Raw genomic sequence first — 19,155 nt, forward strand, 5'->3', positions numbered from 1 at the left:
GGACCTCCAACAAAATGTTTAGAATTGGATTCTTTTTAAGAGGGTCGGTCAGTTTATCCTACCAAACACATTCTTAATGACAGCCTAACCAGAACTCATAGGCCCTGGGGATCATAAGAATGATCAACTGTTCACAATGTATCATAGCATATTCTACATGTATCATAGCATATCGTACATGTATCAGTACACATATTATAGCATATCGTACATGTATCATAGCATATCGTACATGTATCATAGCATGACGTACATGTATCATAGCATATCTTACATGTATTATAACATATTGTACATGTATCAGTACATGTATCATAGCATATCGTACATGCATCAGCACATGTATCATAGCATATAGCTCTGGGCCCAGTTGTTTCCAAAGTGTATTGTCATTTAAGACTTTAAAACCAGTGTTAACTTTAGTGTGGACTAAAGGGTCATTAGTTTTGTAGTAGATTTGGACTGGTATTAAGATTTTAGCTTGGGTTAACTTTTGAACAATCGGCTCCTGGCCACTAGAGCACTTCAATATGGTCCAAACATTAATTAACACTGTGTGAACTCCCATTTCAGGGGATTTATTTCGACATTTTACTGAAAGACAAGAAATAAGCTACACAGACACATAACAAAGACTTCAGGTTGAAACATTTAAACTTTACATCACTCATGTCACTCACAGAATATACAGAGCTTCCCTAATCTTGTAAGGCCCGAGCTACAGTAAGCAGATGTGTATGTTTCAAACTACCAAACTAATGACTAATACATCATCACAACATCAAAGCACTCACACAAACTTAATTTACTACCTGAATACACAATATCAAACATCTTAACCTAAGATCGTCCAACTAAAAGAAAATGATCCTAAAACTGAGGAAACACAAATGCTGACATAATTTCAAAAACAACCATATTTCTCAATGGTGACAAAGACTAATGGTCTAATCCACACAACTTCAAAAGTGACAGATCTTTTGTCCGATCTGATTACAAAAAGATGCATTATTATAACTGAATGACATAACAAGCTCCAGGCCTGAATTCAGCAAAAAATTAAACACATCACAATCAGTCAGAATAGGCCTGAAAGACAATCTTCAAAGTCATGATGGTGTTTCCATGACGACAGGGATCCTTCCCTCCAGCCCTCTGGTGGCAGGTCTCGGGTTGACAATGGGAAGCAACTTCACCTCTTTAGCACATGATCATGCAAGGTTCAAGAAGAAAGACTTGCATGGCCAGACAAAACTCAAAGTTTCAACGAATTCAAGAATCTTTTGACAAAAATGTTCAAATTGTCAACCACATTTGAGACTTTTAAGTTTGTCAGCTAATATCCATCATTCGACCATGTAATGTTCTCATACTCATGGAATTTCCTCTGCAGTAAAGCTGCAGTAATTCTGTGATCAGCGCGTCCATATGCCTGGAAATGAAAACAGGCAAAATGGAAGTCACACTCAATATTTTTTTTACATGTACTACAGTTATCCCAACCAACTTTGGACAAAAAACACATAAGAAATATAGGAATTTTACACATAAAAACAAAGAAGATTTATAGAAAATTTTCAGAAAAACTTTGCAGCATGTACAGTAATATATAACACTGTAATAACACATTCACCACCCCTTACAGACACTGGCACCCCACTTTTTGTTCACAGCAAGTCCAAAATTAAGAACAGAAAAGACGATGAGTTGAATGTTATAAATACAAGAAGACTTTTGTTATAGGAATCATTTCTGGTCAACCTCCAAATGATCTCAAATCAGCTATGGTCAGACTCATTTAAAACATGGCTCACTCAGCAGACACTTGTCTACTGTAACACTTTTGACAATAATGAAAAAGGCCCTAGTGACAATACTATTGCAATGAGAAATGGCAAATAAAATTGCTACAAATTTTTTTTAACAGAAATTTTTGTCCACCTATAGTGTAGTATCACAAATTGACAGAACCGTTCTAGGCCCTAAGCAAGCCTTTTTTTCAATGCAAAATAAAAAACAAAAGAAAGCATAGTACACAGGACGACAGACAATGAACAACAGAGACTGCAATTAACATGGGTGGCAAGCTGTGAAACAAAAGGAGAATGGGATGAAGTTGTAAACACTGAAGAATAAACAAAGAATACAACTGACATAGGGTGATAGACAACAGAGAAAACACGGCCAAAAATGCAATTAGCACAGGATAGGCAATGGGCAATTAATGGACAAAGAATACAACTGACTTAGGGTAATAGACAATAGAGAAAACAAAGGTAAGAATGCAATTAGCACAGGATAGGCAATGGGCAATTAATGGACCAAGAATACAATTGACTTAGGGTAATAGACAATAGAGAAAACAAAGGTAAGAATGCAATTAGCACAGGATAGGCAATGGGCAACTGATGGACAAAGAATACAACTGACATAGGGTGATAGACAATAGGGAAAACACAGGTAAGAATGCAGTTAGCACAGGATAGGCAATGGGCAATTAATGGACAAGGAATGCAACTAGCAATGGAGAAAATATGACAGAGTGGAGAATAAACAGTGGAAAATAAAGAACGAAGAATGCAAATGATTTGGGTTAATAGACAATGGAGAATAAAAAACAAAGAATGGAATGGGCATTAGATCTAGACAATGCAGAATACAGAGAAAGAATGTAATTGACATATGGTGATAGACAAAGATTCCATATTCTTTGCTTATTATTCTCTGTCCATCACAGAGAATAATAAGCAAAGAGTATGGACCTGGTGTGATGATTAGACAACGGAGAACACAAAGGCAAGAATGTAACTGAAAAGGTGTGACCAAACAACCAATGCAGAACAAAAAACAGATTGAACATTTGAAGGCCTTCAACGATACAGTACATACATATCATATAACTCCTTATCTCTTAAATACAAATAGCTACACGTAGGAGGCAAAACTTATACCACAGTCATCAACTTTTTCTGGGTAGGAACTTTCCATTAAATACCCCAAAAGTTAGTCATTTCTTTATTTGAGACATGAACTTTACCAATGTAGGGCAGATTTCCAGTTATGTGTCATGTTGAAAGTGAAACCATGCATGCCGTTACAGCACATTTCATACTGAAGTTGACAAAAAAAATACTTGGAAATTAAGCTGTTGTACAGAAATTTTCAAGGACTTGGTCAATTTTTCAGGGGCCTGGAATTTTTATTTTCAGTTTTAGGTCTCTTGTAAATATCTATAGTGTGTGTTATAATCCGAACTGAAAAACTGTTTCACAGAACAAAGATTTATTTATTTGATTTATTTGATTGGTGTTTTACGCTGTACTCAAGAATATTTCACTCATACGACGGCAGCCAGCATTATGGTGGGTGGAAACCAGGCAGAGCCCGGGGGAAACCCATGACCATCAGCAGGTTGCTGACAGACCTTCCCACGTACGGCCGGAGAGGAAGCCAGCATGTCCTGGACTTGAACTCACGGCGACCGCATTGGTGCACAGAACAAAGAGTGTTTGTTTGTGGGATAATCACACAACACATGGCACTGATAATCAATTACTGGTCATTTTGGCATTGCAGCATTGTTATGCTTGGATCAATGAACATGGACTTCCTTGAACATTCAGACCTTCCTCCACTGCACATGCGAGCCCCTGTCACACTTAGCTACTGCATACATTTACTGTACAAACCACCTATTAAGAGCATAACTGTAGCTCTTGTATAAGAATCATTGTGCCTTGTACAAACCTGTAACATGACGAGTGCTGTTAGGTTTGTTCAGGTTAACTTGAAGACCATCAAAACTCGTACATAAAGTGGTACATTGCCAGTTATAAGAATAACATCACATGTTACAAAATCCAACTAACCTGAGAGTAGCCATAGATATGAATTGATTTCTTGGAGTGATCGTGTTGTAATCTGCCACCCCCCACAATCTCACAGTCTAGTTCTCGAGCTTCAATATTAGGGGCTGCATCATTGTATATATCAGCTGAGGGGACAAAAAAGAAAAACTTTATGAATTTACAAATACAATTCCATGCAATATGTGGCCTTTAGCTCTTTAAAATACAATAACACATGCAAGTAATATAAGAACTTACACTTATACTGTAAGCGACATTTTGGTATAGGTGCTAATACTGTTATCAGCCATAACACTGAATCATCATGCTTTGGTAACAGTATTACGGCAGTACCCTAATTCTTCTAAAATTTGGGAGAGATACAGTATTAGTAGTGTTGAAAGTAAAATATTACATTTCTTTACCAGTCTTACAAAAGTGAAGATAGGAGTATTTTGTTCATTAGATGGTCTAACCATATGAGAAAAAAGAAACTCAACACTCCTACTAGAATTCCATATATACTGGATAAAATAAGCAGAACAGGTGTCCCAAAAATAAGGAGAAATTGGGTCTCCACATGCATACCGAAAAAATCATGTACAGACATTCATATAACCTGATTATGTTAACTGTCTCAAAAAATCATGTAGACATTCATATAACCTGATTATGTTAACTGTCTCAAAAAATCATGTAGACATTCATATAACCTGATTATGTTAACTGTCTCAAAAAATCATGTACAGACATTCATATAACCTGATTATGTTAACTGTCTCAAAAAATCATGTACAGACATTCATATAACCTGATTATGTTAACTGTCTCAAAAAATGATGTACAGACATTCATATAGCCTCATTATGCTGACTGTCTCAACTTCTAAATGCCACTGAAAAATATATATTTAAAAAAAAATAGCATAAATATACAGGTGTTAGTATTGCAACTGTCACGATTAGAACAGTGCATGTTTAAGTGGACTTTCAAATTTAACACCACAATCCAATATACATAACATACATTGTACATGTCTACTTTTTACCACACATGTATTTTCTGTAACATTTGGCCATTTTGGTATTTACATGAAAAAGTGATCAAAAGACTATAAATCTCATAACAGATTCACATTTGGGCATGTTAAGCGATAGCCACATTTGTTTATTTATTTATTTATTTGATTGGTGTTTTACGCCGTGTTTACGGCGGCCAGCATTATGGTGGGAGGAAACCAGGTAGAGCTCAGGGGAAAACCCACGACCATTCGTAGGTTGCTGGCAGACCTTCCCACGTACGGCAAGCCAAGAGAGGAAGCCAGCATGAGCTGGACTTGAACTTACAGCGACCACATTGGTGAGAGGCTTCTGGGTCATTACGCTGCGCTAGCGCGCTAACCGACTGAGCGCCACATTTGTGATCAATTTGATATTTGTTCTCAATGAAATTTTTAATTATTTACTGTATATGCTGATAGCCCTCTTGTTTACAAACAATGGGTTTGCCGGTGAGTAAGATGTTTTAGACCACTACACTGCTATTCAGAATAACTAGGCTGGAATCTTTACAACACCACCTTGTACAGGTGTGAAATAGAAAAACTTATTACCTGTGTTATAGGTCAATTACAGAACAAAAATAAGGTTTCCAGAATGGGTAACAGCACAAAGGTATGCCTTTGACCTAAAATAATAACATCGTTCACCTTATTGACCTTAAAACTGCTGTTAAACACCAAAAGCAGTATAATAAGCAACGAACTTTCCTACGTCAATAAGAACAGGGTCAAACAGCCTAAGTTTATTGCTGATTGGTCTAAATACATGACTTTTCCAGAGGGAGTAAAAGTGAACGGCAGTATAAATAAACCATTTTTTTCTTACACATTTTCTTCATTTTTGGGGGTGGAATAGACTATAACACCTTCGTCTTGGTTTTTATAGTGTAACCCGATAACACCGAACCTTGTTTCGTACTTCACAATAACAAAACACCGCTATGGCTTTGTTAAACCCTTAAGCAGCAATCTCACAAGTGCGTATATGTACAGATACTGATATTTCTATTTATTTATTTGATTGGCGTTTTACGCCACACTAATAAAGAATATTTTACGCATACGACAACGGCCAGCATTATGGTGGCAGGTTGCTGCAAGACCTTCCCACTTACAGCCCTGATAAGTCACAATTTTATTCTGCAAACTCCTGATGCCTCCAAGACAACAACTGTCAGTATTCACACTCACACATGTATGTAAATACAATGTCAGATTTGTTGATATTTTCAATGAGGGCTTTACTTCGTACTTCTAGTGGAAGGGTGAGTCGATGTCGCCAAAGTGCAGCTAACACTGAAATACGCCGAAGACACCAAACATGACACCCTCCCCAGTCACCTTATACTGGCACTGGGCCAACCAGTCCGGTTTCCTTTCTCTGAGTGCTGAGTGCCAGGCGTAGCAACAAGTACCATTTTTAAAGTCTTTCATATGACTTTGGGGTGGACGCTCTAACCATTAGGCCACTAGAGCTGTCACTTAAAACTACTTCTGTAAAACTCAACACTTTTTAAACTGGGCTTTGTTGTAACAATAGGCCATACACTATGCCCAATAAGAGATGCTGCCCAACTAATCCATTCATTTTACGTATTGGTGTCTTGTGCAATGACATGCATACATTTTTCACTAACCACAACCAGCCTAAACCAGGTACACTGACAAACGAGGTCCCTTAATTTATCATATACATATACATGTAGTTACATTATGCCATACCCCAGCATACATATGAATCCGGTAAGCAAAACTTGGTACCAAGGATACCAAACAGCTCGTCTGTAGGAGACACACGAATACCAAGCTTCAACGTAATAGTCACATTTAATATTTACCTTAACATGGATTCTAATACATAAAAAGAGACATGAAGGTCATGAATTTGGTAATTTAGGCTAACACACACACGCAGGGCATCAACAAAGGGACATCCCCCTCATGTCATTGTGCTTTCAATGTATTACATGCAAATCCTGAGCTTAATACATGCAGTGCCATTTAGGACACCACCATACTGAACAGCTATGACAGTCTGGTACTAATCTAGATCGTATGAACTGGAGTAGGCTGAAAGCATGGGAGGAGTTACACGTACCATACATAAGCAACTTTATATATATATATATTAATAACATTATTAAAGGCGCTTTTGATCCATGTCTTTGATGTAAAACTGGCCTTCCTCTACTGATACATGTTCAATGGGCCTTCCTCCACTGACACATGTTCAATGGGCCTTGCTCCACCGACACATGTTCAATGGGCCTTCCTCCACTGATACATGTTCATTGGGCCTTCCTCCACCGACACATGTTCAATGGGCCTTCCTCCACCGACACATGTTCAATGGGCCTTCCTCCACCGATACATGTCCAATGGGCCTTCCTCCACTGATACATGTTCAATGGGCTTTCCTCCACCGACACATGTTCAATGGGCCTTCCTCCACTGACACGTTCAATGGGCCTTCCTCCACGGACACATGTTCAATGGGCCTTCCTCCACGGACCCATGTTCAATGGGCCTTCCTCCACCGATACATGTTCAATGGGCCTTCCTCCACTGATACATGTTCAATGGGCCTTCCTCCACCGACACATGTTCAATGGGCCTTCCTCCACTGATATATGTTCATTGGGCCTTCCTCCACGGACACATTCAATGGGCCTTCCTCCACGGACACATGTTCAATGGGCCTTCCTCCACGGACCCATGTTCAATGGGCCTTCCTCCACTGATACATGTCCAATGGGCCTTCCTCCACTGATACATGTTCAATGGGCCTTGCTCCACCGACACATGTTCAATGGGCCTTCCTCCACTGACACATGTTCAATGGGCCTTTCTCCACTGACATGTTCAATGGGCCTTCCTCCACTGATACATGTCCAATGGGCCTTCCTCCACTGATACATGTTCAATGGGCCTTCCTCCACGGACCCATGTTCAATGGGCCTTCCTCCACTGATACATGTCCAATGGGCCTTCCTCCACTGATACATGTTCAATGGGCCTTGCTCCACGGACACATGTTCAATGGGCCTTCCTCCACTGACACATTCAATGAGCCTTCCTCCACGGACACATGTTCAATGGGCCTTCCTCCACTGATACATGTCCAATGGGCCTTCCTCCACTGATACATGTTCAATGGGCCTTCCTCCACCGACACATGTTCAATGGGCCTTCCTCCACTGACACATGTTCAATGGGCCTTCCTCCAATGACACATGTTCAATGGGCCTTCCTCCACTGATAAACTAGCCCAGTCTTGGACATGGAATTTGAAGATCCCCCTGCTCTCACTACTCGTGGTGCCTTAATGATAATAAGCAGGTGACCACTGTGGTGTGGCTGTTTGATCAGTCTATTATTAGCTGAAGACCATTTGCCTCGCACCCATATGGATTTGGTGTGCACATCTGTACAGCACTTACATGTAGGAAAGTCAGTCACTAACTTGCCAAAGGTCTGTCATTTACCCTGGGCTCACCAGTTTCTTCCACTCGTAAAGCTGACTGCCATTGTAGATGTGAAAAATTCTTGAGTACGGCGTTAAACAACAACCAAATAAACAAATAAATGTACACATACACATACATTTATTGTTGACTGATCCACGATTATCACTTGGGCAGAATTTTTTTCTTCTTCTGCAGAAAACAAACAAATGACAATATTCAAGTAACCTCGGCATCTATTTATTTATATATTTATTTGATTTGTGTTTGATGCCGTACTCAAGAATATTTCACTTATAGGACAGCAGCCAGCATTATGGTGGGAGGAAACCGAGCAGAGCTTGGGGGAACCTTGACCATCCGCAGGTTGCTGACAGACCTTCCCACGTACGGCTGGAGAGGAAGCCAGCATGAGCTGGACTTGCCTTGGTATCTATGCCGCACATGTGCGTATTACCCTAAATTTCTGGTGCTGAAACTTAAAATTTTCCAGTAGAATATTATCCAATGTTCCCAGCTGACCTCAAAACAACTTTCTAAAATCAATAGAGCCCTCAGAATGAAAAAAAAAAAATGGGCGTTAGTCATGGACGAAATTTATGGTTATTTAGTGTACAGTATTACATAGGCATCTATTGTTCAAGTAGGATACAGTTCACATACTGATACAATGGTAAGTACAAATATACACTCTACATATATACCAGTATACATTTCCTGTGCAAACTGCTGACAGTGTCTGAGTGGCAGACCAGTGAGTTTTTCTGGCTCATAGCATACTGAATGAATCATCTCACAGATATTCCCAGGGAAGCATCTAGGCTCTGCACTGGAAGTGTTCTGAAGTATCACAACATGTTACCCCCAAACATCCCAAGAACTATCTGTAGAGGTGTGGGTACAGCACAGGTACATGGGCAACACAAAACCTATCTGTTTATACCACTACAAGTACATGATGCAAATCAATGAATCATTCATGCACATGTACATCATATATCATCATGTACATCATACATCATCATGTACATCATACATCATCATGTACATCATATATCATCACATATTATCATGTACATCATATATCATCTCGTACATCATATATCACCATGTACATCATATATCATCATGTACATCATACATCATCATGTACATCATACATCATCATGTACATCATATATCATCACATATTATCATGTACATCATATATCATCTCGTACATCATATATCACCATGTACATCATATATCATCATGTACATCATACATCATCATGTACATCATACATCATCATGTACATCATATATCATCACATATTATCGTGTACATCATATATCATCTCGTACATCATATATCACCATGTACATCATATATCATCATGTACATCATATATCATGTATCATCTCGTACATCATACATCACCATGTACATGATATATCCTCCCGTATCATGTACATCACGTATGATCATGTACATCATGTATCATCATGTACATCACGTATCACAATGTTCATCACATATCATCACATCTCATCATGTATTCATACAACAATTCATTTTTCTTATTTATTTGACTGGTGTTTTATGCTGTAATCAAGAACATGCATTTTACTTATACGATGGGCACCAGTATTATGGTTCGAGGAATGGAAACCCATGACCACCTGCAGGCTGCTAACAGACCTGCCCACGTACGGCTGGAGAGGAAGCCAGCATGAGCTGGACTTATCACACAGCGACCCCATATGTGAGAGGCTCCTGGGTTATTATGCCGCGCTGGTGTGCTAAAACCTTCGGACACGGAGGCCCCCAATTCATTTTCTGTCTATACGTAAATATACCTCAAGAAAGCCTTAAGTTTCAGGTCTGGAGACTACAAGAAGCCACAAAACACACACCATTTATATGTGGGCCTGTTACAGTGTGTTATGAAGTAAAATGTTACTAAGTTATGCAACACTCATTGTGAAATATAATAGAAATATCGCGTAATATCATGCCTAATTGAAAGAAAATTTTCCATATCACGTAATAAAATCAATCCTTTAGTTTTGTAATGAAAATTTCTGTGTATTAACTGTAATATAATAATATAATTTAACAAACGTGTGGTAATGAAAAGTACATTATAATATGCTTATTCAACTGCTTGACAGAATCTACAGGTGTGTGTAAAGGTAATTTGGAATAGAACCATGCCAGTGCCCAAGGGTAACCCTAGACCTTCAGTATGCTGCTTCTGCACACTGAACCATACATACCATGTAACATTCGTTACATGGCTATTGAGTGATAGGATACGCAAATATATGGTGTCAATAATCCTCTCTGCCTCTAATTGAGCTCTGCACTGACACCATATATTTGCGTATCCTATCACTCAGTAGCCATGTAACTAATAGTATCCTGCAGCTGATGAGATACAACTACTTATCTCCCTTTATTTGGCAATGAAAACAATGATGTCACTGAAGTGATATACTAAATCAGTCACACTGTTGCTCAGTAACAGGACATGAAAACATATGGTTTCAGTATATGAGTTGTCTCATAAATGACAGTATTGGCAGCATTGCTGAATTGTTTCAGCAGCGACATGAATTTAACAGCCTAACAAAAGGAGATAGCTTAGTAAACAGAGCAGGTAACGGAAATGTATTCCACATTTAAGAGACATATGTACAAATGTACTTCGTTTACACTGGACAACAATGGTCACATGGAGAATATACATATTCCCGTATCCTGCAGCCGATACCATATGCATCTGTTGTATAGGTTATCTCCCCTTCTTTAGCTGTGAAAACCATATTGTTCTTTACATGATTCCCTGATATACCAACTTTTTGGGCAACACTCACTGACAGGATCACCAACATCAATGGTGAGCTTAAGTGTACAGCGGCATGTAACTGAGAACTGCCACATAGCTAAATATGCAAGATGTTTATTCAACCATATTCTCATGGGATTATTTTCTGTAGATATAAAAAACACTTTCTTGAAGCTGTGAGCGAGTGAGTGCTTGGGGTTTCACGTTTTACATAACAATTTTTCAGTCATATGACAACGAAGGAATCCTTAGAATGCATGTACTATGCCTCCTTGTTGCAAGACGGATTTCCACCGCTCTTTTATCTAGTGCTGCTTCACCGAGACGTCTTACCGAAGGCAAGTAAGGTGTCCCGCCTGAACCATTATATTGATACGGGCCTATCAGTCGTTGCACTATCCCCTTCACGCTGAATGCCAAGCGAGGTAGTTACAACTTCTTCTTTTAAGTTCTTGGGTGTGACTCAACCCAGGACTGATCTTGGATCTACCGCTCCAGAAGCGGACGCATCTTGAAGCCATGAAATTGTTCATCCAACCAGTGGAGTTTTTGTCTCCAAAGTCAAATCAAAAAGATGCATAAATCATGTTAAAAGTTGTTGTTTCATGTGAGAAAATGTCGAGGAATAAAGGTAGTAAATAAACAACTGTACACACATACAAGCTACATGTGCATGTGTGTAAGCACGCAAAATGTAATAATAAGAGAGCAACATTTGCTCTGTGTGCATCACACCATGTATGACATTTTGACAGCAGGAGCATACAGACCCAGTACTGAGGTAAGGCTATGTGATAGCAGTGTTTACACATCCATACACAAGCTAATGAAGAACTCTCATTGCCTAGTCAGTCGTCCCCTGTGGATAGATCATGGTGGGCCAGCTAACCCACATCAGCTTGTCTTACAGACACACAGCTCTCTGTCTACAATATACCTCTCCTGCATCAATGCGGCTGGCTGGGTGGAGTATACAGGAGAATGCTGACCAGATGTTCAGCAGGCTCCAGGGCTGACATATTACATGCTATATGCTGTACACATACGAGTACACATGTACAACACCACAATTAACAACAGTCATTTCAACATTTACAGAAATCTGACAGGATCAGAACTGATGCAATAATTCAGGAAAGATTTACAATGTACATCTTAGGTCAAAAATTAACAACCAAATGCTCCTCCTTGATATTAGGAGAAACTGTCCTTGACTTAAATAAACGAAAACATAATCCAACTGTTCTATGATCTAAATGCAGAAGCTGTATTATTCAGATGATTCATTGCTTATTTGAGTTTAAAATCCTACTACCACATGTACAATGGTAGCCAGACTTATGAGTGGAGAAGGGCAAAGTGCCAGCCCGGAGGAAAGCACCAACCTTCACAGAATCGCTAGATACCTGACACACCTCCTGACTGAAAGCTGCAGCTGAAACAAAACGAGTGGGATTTGAACACGCCACATCATTCGTCAACAGCCTGATAGCTGCAGTGAGCTGGTGCTTTAAGGACATTTTGTTTACAAATGTACATGTAAGCAACAGTAACTGGTACCTGGACCTATTATTTGTTGACGATTACCAGGACAGTCAGATCATAATCACTGTACATGACATGGAATCACTGTAATTTTCAGCCTTGTAGATGCCTTATCAACTAAGGCAGTTTGGCTGGAAGATGTCAAAAGTGGTCATAATGGTATTACGATTCTCAGAACCTTCTCAGATTCTCACTGTTCATTGTTTGGATTAACATGCTGGACATACATGTTAAAGCCACACTTTTATGGTGCTGCTCACTGGGATGCCATGTGGCAGACTTCAATCATACCCAGTCATATTACACTGCCACAGGCTGAACAGTTATTAGGCTTACACATCTAAATCAAAATATCAGAAATCAAACAAATTCTATTGTTCAAATGGTGAAATAAACGAAGACTTAGATGCCTTAAAAAGTTGTAGAAGCTGCACTTGAAGTGTGAAGGCCTTACATAACCTTTCTTTAAATGTTACTTCAGCGTTCAGTCAGGTAACACTACTTCTGCTCCTACACTTGCTCTATACCACTGCCAAAACTATACAAGGTTGACCATTGGAGTCTGGGTTCTGTTTCACAAAGCTGGTAGGGTTAAGTGCATGTATTTTCCACGGCGTTTGTGAAGTAGGGGCCCCATGCTTTTGTCAAGAAATTGTTTCAGGTGTCCGTTAAAATCATATTGTGCATTCTTAAGATAACAGAATGTGTGTGAATCAAATAGAGGCAAATGATGAGACAATGTCTGTGGTTTCTGAGATTACCTCCTGGCTCATCACAATAACTCCAGTGACCTTGGCATTTTTCAAGGCTTCAGTACACAATTTGCTACAATTGGGGCTTTAATTTGTTTTTACAGAAGTGGGGCACAACCTGGAAAATTATACAGATCTGGCTATAAGTACTAAAGGTTTAAGGACCTGGTCATGGTACATCAAGCTAACAGAAGAAATGGCTAACGGGGATCGACGCCTCAGGTACATGTATTTGGCTCTACTCATTTATCAAAGTAATAGTAGTAGTTTTGAGCCAGTCAGCAGAAATGGTAATATGGCTATGTGTCAAATCAGAAAGTTCAGAAACTTATTCATATTGTATAGGACAGTGTAAATTTGGAACTTTAGACCGTATGTAATCAGATTACTGCAGGGTTACTCTTCACTCAAGAAGTTTATACGAAGGCATTCAGTTTTATCGATAGAGGAGTGCCTAAGAAAGGTACAAACATGCATAGCAAGACAAGTGGTCAACATTAGACCACAAACAAACTGAGGATAAGTTACAGATTTACACTGTGCAAGGCCAGGTTTGAACCTTGTGTCCTTGACTGGTAATTACAACCACTGTGTCACTTCCCACATCATCAGTTTGCCAAAATTTTTGTTTGGCCAAGGATGACCCCAAATCAACATCAGAGCGCATTCCATTTAAAAAGCTGATGCAGTCACCTGCTCTCGCCAAATATGTCGAGGCTGTGAGTACTGCCATTATCTTTGAGCATCACCAAGGAATCTTAGATTCATGGAGCCGAGAAATAAACAGACTGACGATGTGTTTATTATAAATCAACACACAAAAAGTTAATGGACGCAAGTGTCTACAAACCTAAGGCCTGGGAGACATATCTGAAAGTGATTTTTGTCTTTAACGTCGTGAGAGACTGCCAGGGCAATTGCATCAGGTTTGTATGTGGAGTACGCTCTGACCTTGGTTTGGGGCCATCCTTTGCCGAACAAAATTTTGCCAAAACCTAACATAAGAGCAATCTCAGACGACAAGGACTAACCTGTTCAATCTGTGTATTAAACAGCTATGAGTCATTAATTCAATACAATATACATCATCTAATCACGCCAGATGCTTTGATCATTTATAATGATATCTATTATTTATTTATTTGGGAAATTGTAAAGATTAGGGTAATATTTATGTGTAACTACTTACGTCAATTCCATTCCCGCTTCCCAGAATGAGGCTGGCCAAAATATGGGGGGAGACCCTTTTCACATGTAGTTCACATGACAAAAACAGGTGACACACCATGGAGGTAGAATAGAAGAAGGCACAAATATGAGGCTTCAAAATGTACGATATCGATACCATGGGGCCCGCTCTGTGTTGTGACAGGAGATTAGAGCTGTCTGGCTTGGTCAGACCTAGGTGCAAGAGCTCTCGCAAGGCTGTCGCAGGCGAACAGACAAGACACATGTTTTGATAAAGACTTACATGTAAGTCAAGCTCGCAGACATCTGCCAACAACACCTGTGAGTTTGTGTACTTCTGTTTGTGGTTTTTTGGTTGTAATTAAAATAAATAAATGTTCTGAACATCGAAACCAGTTGTATATTGGCAAATAAGCAGATCAAGAAGACAAAGAAAGGACTGGTTGGCATCTTGACCTTGGAATCACACAAAGCAGAAAATACACGTACACGCGTAATATTAAAGTTTCTATGAAAGTCATGTGAGTTGTTGATGGTTCTTTCATTAGCGTCCTTTAAGGTCTCTTTGCACTAAGGAACAAAATCTCCAAGAATTATGGGGCCTATATGGTTACAAATGTTGATCTACAGTTACTGAATTTAATGGATTTATCAGCTTATTGTATAAGATTCGATAAATCTTATAATGTACATGTTTGTTTCTTGTTCATGCATTCCTACCAGTTTATCTTATTTGGTTTCATTTAGCTCTTTTGGTTGGCGTAATCTTTTTTACGAAAGCTGTTCGGAAAGTAGATCACTACTCTGTCAAAAACAGGCAATATTATGATTTTCTGAGTCTTTCTAATGTTAATCCAATGGGCCTTTGAAGGATTTTTTACTCTGATCATCTCTGAAAATGTGCTTTCAACGTCCTATTCACTTATGCAGTCAATGACTTGATATGTTATCTACTTTCACATAAAATTTTATTTTGCTCAATTGATCAGAAAGTATTTAAAAATAAGAAAAAAAGTTTTACAGCACAGTCTTTATCAGACCACAGTAACTATCTAACCAAGTCTCGCTCGTACAGCTGGGAATCAAACATGTGCTCATAAACCATTTTATAAGCAATTTAGAACCGTTCTTGGTTACGTAAAAGGAAAAATGATACATACATAAACAATTTATGTGTTCTTTGGAGAAGGCTCCTTTTCTGGTTGAGTCTAACTGATCATCGGTAATGTATAATGTACATCAAAGTGGGACACGACTGCATTAAACCTTTTCATAACTCAACAGACCAGCACGCTTTCAGCGGATCAGTCAACTGTAACCAAGCTGAGTAGTGCCTCCTTCTATTCTACCTCCATGGACACACGCTCATGCGCATTCAACCATTACCATATTCATCTGTCTTTTTAAAGACGTCTAAAAACCTGACACCCTGTCTGATGGAAGTTCAAACCCAGAGCGTATCACATCAAATTACGGAAATCCTGTGAAAAATGTATGATCCGCGAATAATAAAACGTAGAAATCTCATGTATAACAGTGACACGTGACCGAAACTAGAATGATGAACATCTTATTTATGCTGTTTTTATCTGTATGCACATTGAACATCTCCTCATTCAATTTTAACCACTGAAAAATCAGTAAAAGCATGTGACTGTGGGGGGGGGGGGAGGGGGGATGATGTCAGAATGCATGTGGAAATCAACACGTAAATATTACCCTAGTCTATACAACTCCCATTTATTTTATTGGTGTGATACGCTGTAGTCAAGAATACTTCATTTATATGAGGGAGGCAGCCAGCATTATAGTGGGAGATAACAACCTATAGGTACATTTAATACTAAAAAGTAAAAGGTAATTATTATACACGTCGTGCATATAATGTTTCCAGGTGAAAACTGCAATACAAATTTAGTAACCTTCCATGAAGCTGTCTGACTAACAAACAAAACATGAACCATCATAATAAACGAAGAAGTACATAATCTCTGTATGGCTGTGATTACGTATACTATCAGTACGTACACTGCTCTAAAGAACTATGACAAAGCTACATGTGATATACAGGGTGTCCCAGAAGTCGCCCACATCCCAGTTGAGCTACACAGCGGTGTGTTGCCCCATTTCTTCCAAACATAAAAACCAATTCAGCTATTTCTTGTACTGTTAGTTCATGAGCCATAAATAACTCTCAAAGAGAGAAAAATATTAGAATCACTATTAAATCTGAAACACAGAAAAAAATGAAAATCAGGATGGTGCACGACTTCTGAGATACCCTGTATTATACCGGTACTTACAATGATACTCAAATCTCGTGTACCCTCGAACCACGTGTTTAAATTCTCTGTCCTTGTCAGGGTCGTGTATTTTCAACAAAATATATTTCATCTTTCCATTTTTGTCAATGTCGACGTCAATGACGGCTTGCAGTTTGGGGTTTTTGAATGAGCCCGGTGACTGGATGGTAGAAGCTGCAACTCCCGTGCCCGCCATGGCGCCGAATGTCCGCGCGATCTGTGGAAGCAAAGAACTTAGCGAGGCCAACTCGCCTCCGAACGAACACACCAAAAGTCGCTTAAACTCACACTGTACCCTTTCAGTTTAAAATTACTTTATGGAGTGATCCACTTCAGAATCACGCTGGATCTACTTCTTAAAATCTCCAGCAGCATCCAAATAGATGATGTTTCCACAAAGTATCCAACTTCTTCGACTTCGCTATCCGAAAACGGTATGGCCTAATGACTGGATCAAAAACCCGGATGGGGATAAAACTCGGATAAGAGGGTACCAAGGTAGCTATAAATGTCGATTGCATAACAACTATGGCATAAATTGAGCCAGTCTCAACGGATTTGGAAAGGAGAGATTCTTAGCTATCCATACATGCTAAATTTGTGCAATCAATCATTGATTTTAGTACATTTATCTTGGCCAGTAGATCGAAGGGCAACTCGAAGCGAAGGCTGCAAAAGTGCCTGATCAGGGGAGATAATCAATCTATTGCTCACACGCAAAGTAGCCTCTGCAGTTTTGATAAATGCGTGGGTTGGTAACAATGATGTCAAAATGTTTTCAATTAATCTTTGTATGCAATGAAACTGGGAATGTGTAAATTATAAATTTTTAGCTGCTAATGCCACAGACATGCAGCCCACATTATTATTTAAGTTTGATCGAAAGTTTTTAATATTATTTTATATTAGTAAAGACCAGTGTAGATAAACAGACTTCAATAATGTTTCTAAGCTGGTATATATATTTTATAATGCCATATATAAACAAATTTTCTTATTGTGAGGGTTGCTAAAACAATTCCTTATGTAAATAAGATAAACCTGTAGTACCCTGTTAATTCTTACAGCACTGCCGTACAAATGACGAAAGTTTTGGTCAGGTGTTAATTGTTACTTTGATATCTTTTATCGCATTTGACCCGTCTTACTAATGTATTAACCCACCAGGACAAATTTTGATTGGTTTTGATAAACATCCAAATTATCAATAAGAGGAATTCATATTTATATCCCGTTAAAAATAATTAAATAATAGATGTGTTGTGACACTGACGGCACTGGATGATATTCCAGCACGTCCCAATGTATTTTAACTGACCCATAGATTTTTAACTCTGTACATTTTTGAAAATTCTGTGGGCCAAACGATATCAACAAATTGTCGTTTGATCTTTTATCAGTTATTTACTACTCTGCTTAATTGCTTTGGTTTCTACATTATTGTCCCTTATATTTCATGATCTTGTGGTTTGGTTGAGAAGATGGAAATATTCCGTAAATTTGGAGTATGAGTAATTACTGTAAATTTAGCATGCATCAACAGCTAAGAATCTCTTGTTCCCGAATCTGTTGACTTTGGCTCAATATATGGGCTAGTTCTCATGCAATCAGCATTTACGGCTGCCTTGGTACCCTCTCATCCGGGTTTTCCATCCGGTCATTGAACCGTACATCAGAAAACGAGGCTTGCAACAAATGACCTTTATCAGAGTCTGTCAACTCTCCCGGGCTCTGTCTGATTTCCTCCCACCACAATGCTGGTCGCCGTCGTATAAGTGAAATATTCTTTAGCACGGCGTAAAACACTAGTCAAATAAATAAATCAATGGGCAAGTCAAGGGAAGCTGATAACCTGGACTCACGTTCAGATATAACGTTCTGACAGTTCAAAATTAGTCAGCAAATAACTTTTTATGCACATATTTAGATTCACACCTTAACAAATTTGGCATTCTAGCTGGCTGAATACAGAACTCGATCGAGCATGCATCCATTTTAACAGGTCATTTAACTGTAGGCCTATAGATCACCAATCTACAGCTGCTCCACTTCGGTCCTGTTTGTAGATTATATTCTCCGTGGCGTAGAACTGTCCGAGATTACATCCTTAAAAACTTCTTTACTGGCTGTCAGTAATTCAACAAAAAAAGTATCGAAAGTGTTG

General features: G+C 38.9%; 2 protein-coding genes across 2 annotated transcripts in view; both read right to left on the bottom strand.

Annotated features, from left to right (window-relative positions):
- The window catches only part of LOC135480683 (V-type proton ATPase subunit G-like), a 141,020-nt gene that overhangs the window by 99,396 nt on the left and 22,469 nt on the right, over positions 1-19,155 (bottom strand). The window lies entirely within an intron of this gene.
- Positions 1,145-17,419, bottom strand: LOC135480197 (14 kDa phosphohistidine phosphatase-like). Its single transcript, XM_064759967.1, has 3 exons — positions 16,992-17,419; positions 3,870-3,994; positions 1,145-1,432 (listed from the first exon to the last, which is right to left on the bottom strand). Exons 1-3 carry the CDS (start codon positions 17,185-17,187, stop codon positions 1,337-1,339), a joined length of 417 nt encoding a protein of 138 aa, XP_064616037.1. The 5' UTR covers positions 17,188-17,419; the 3' UTR covers positions 1,145-1,336.

The sequence above is a fragment of the Liolophura sinensis genome, chromosome 13 (genome assembly GCF_032854445.1).
Source record: "Liolophura sinensis isolate JHLJ2023 chromosome 13, CUHK_Ljap_v2, whole genome shotgun sequence".
Taxonomy (NCBI): Eukaryota; Metazoa; Mollusca; class Polyplacophora; order Chitonida; family Chitonidae; genus Liolophura; species Liolophura sinensis.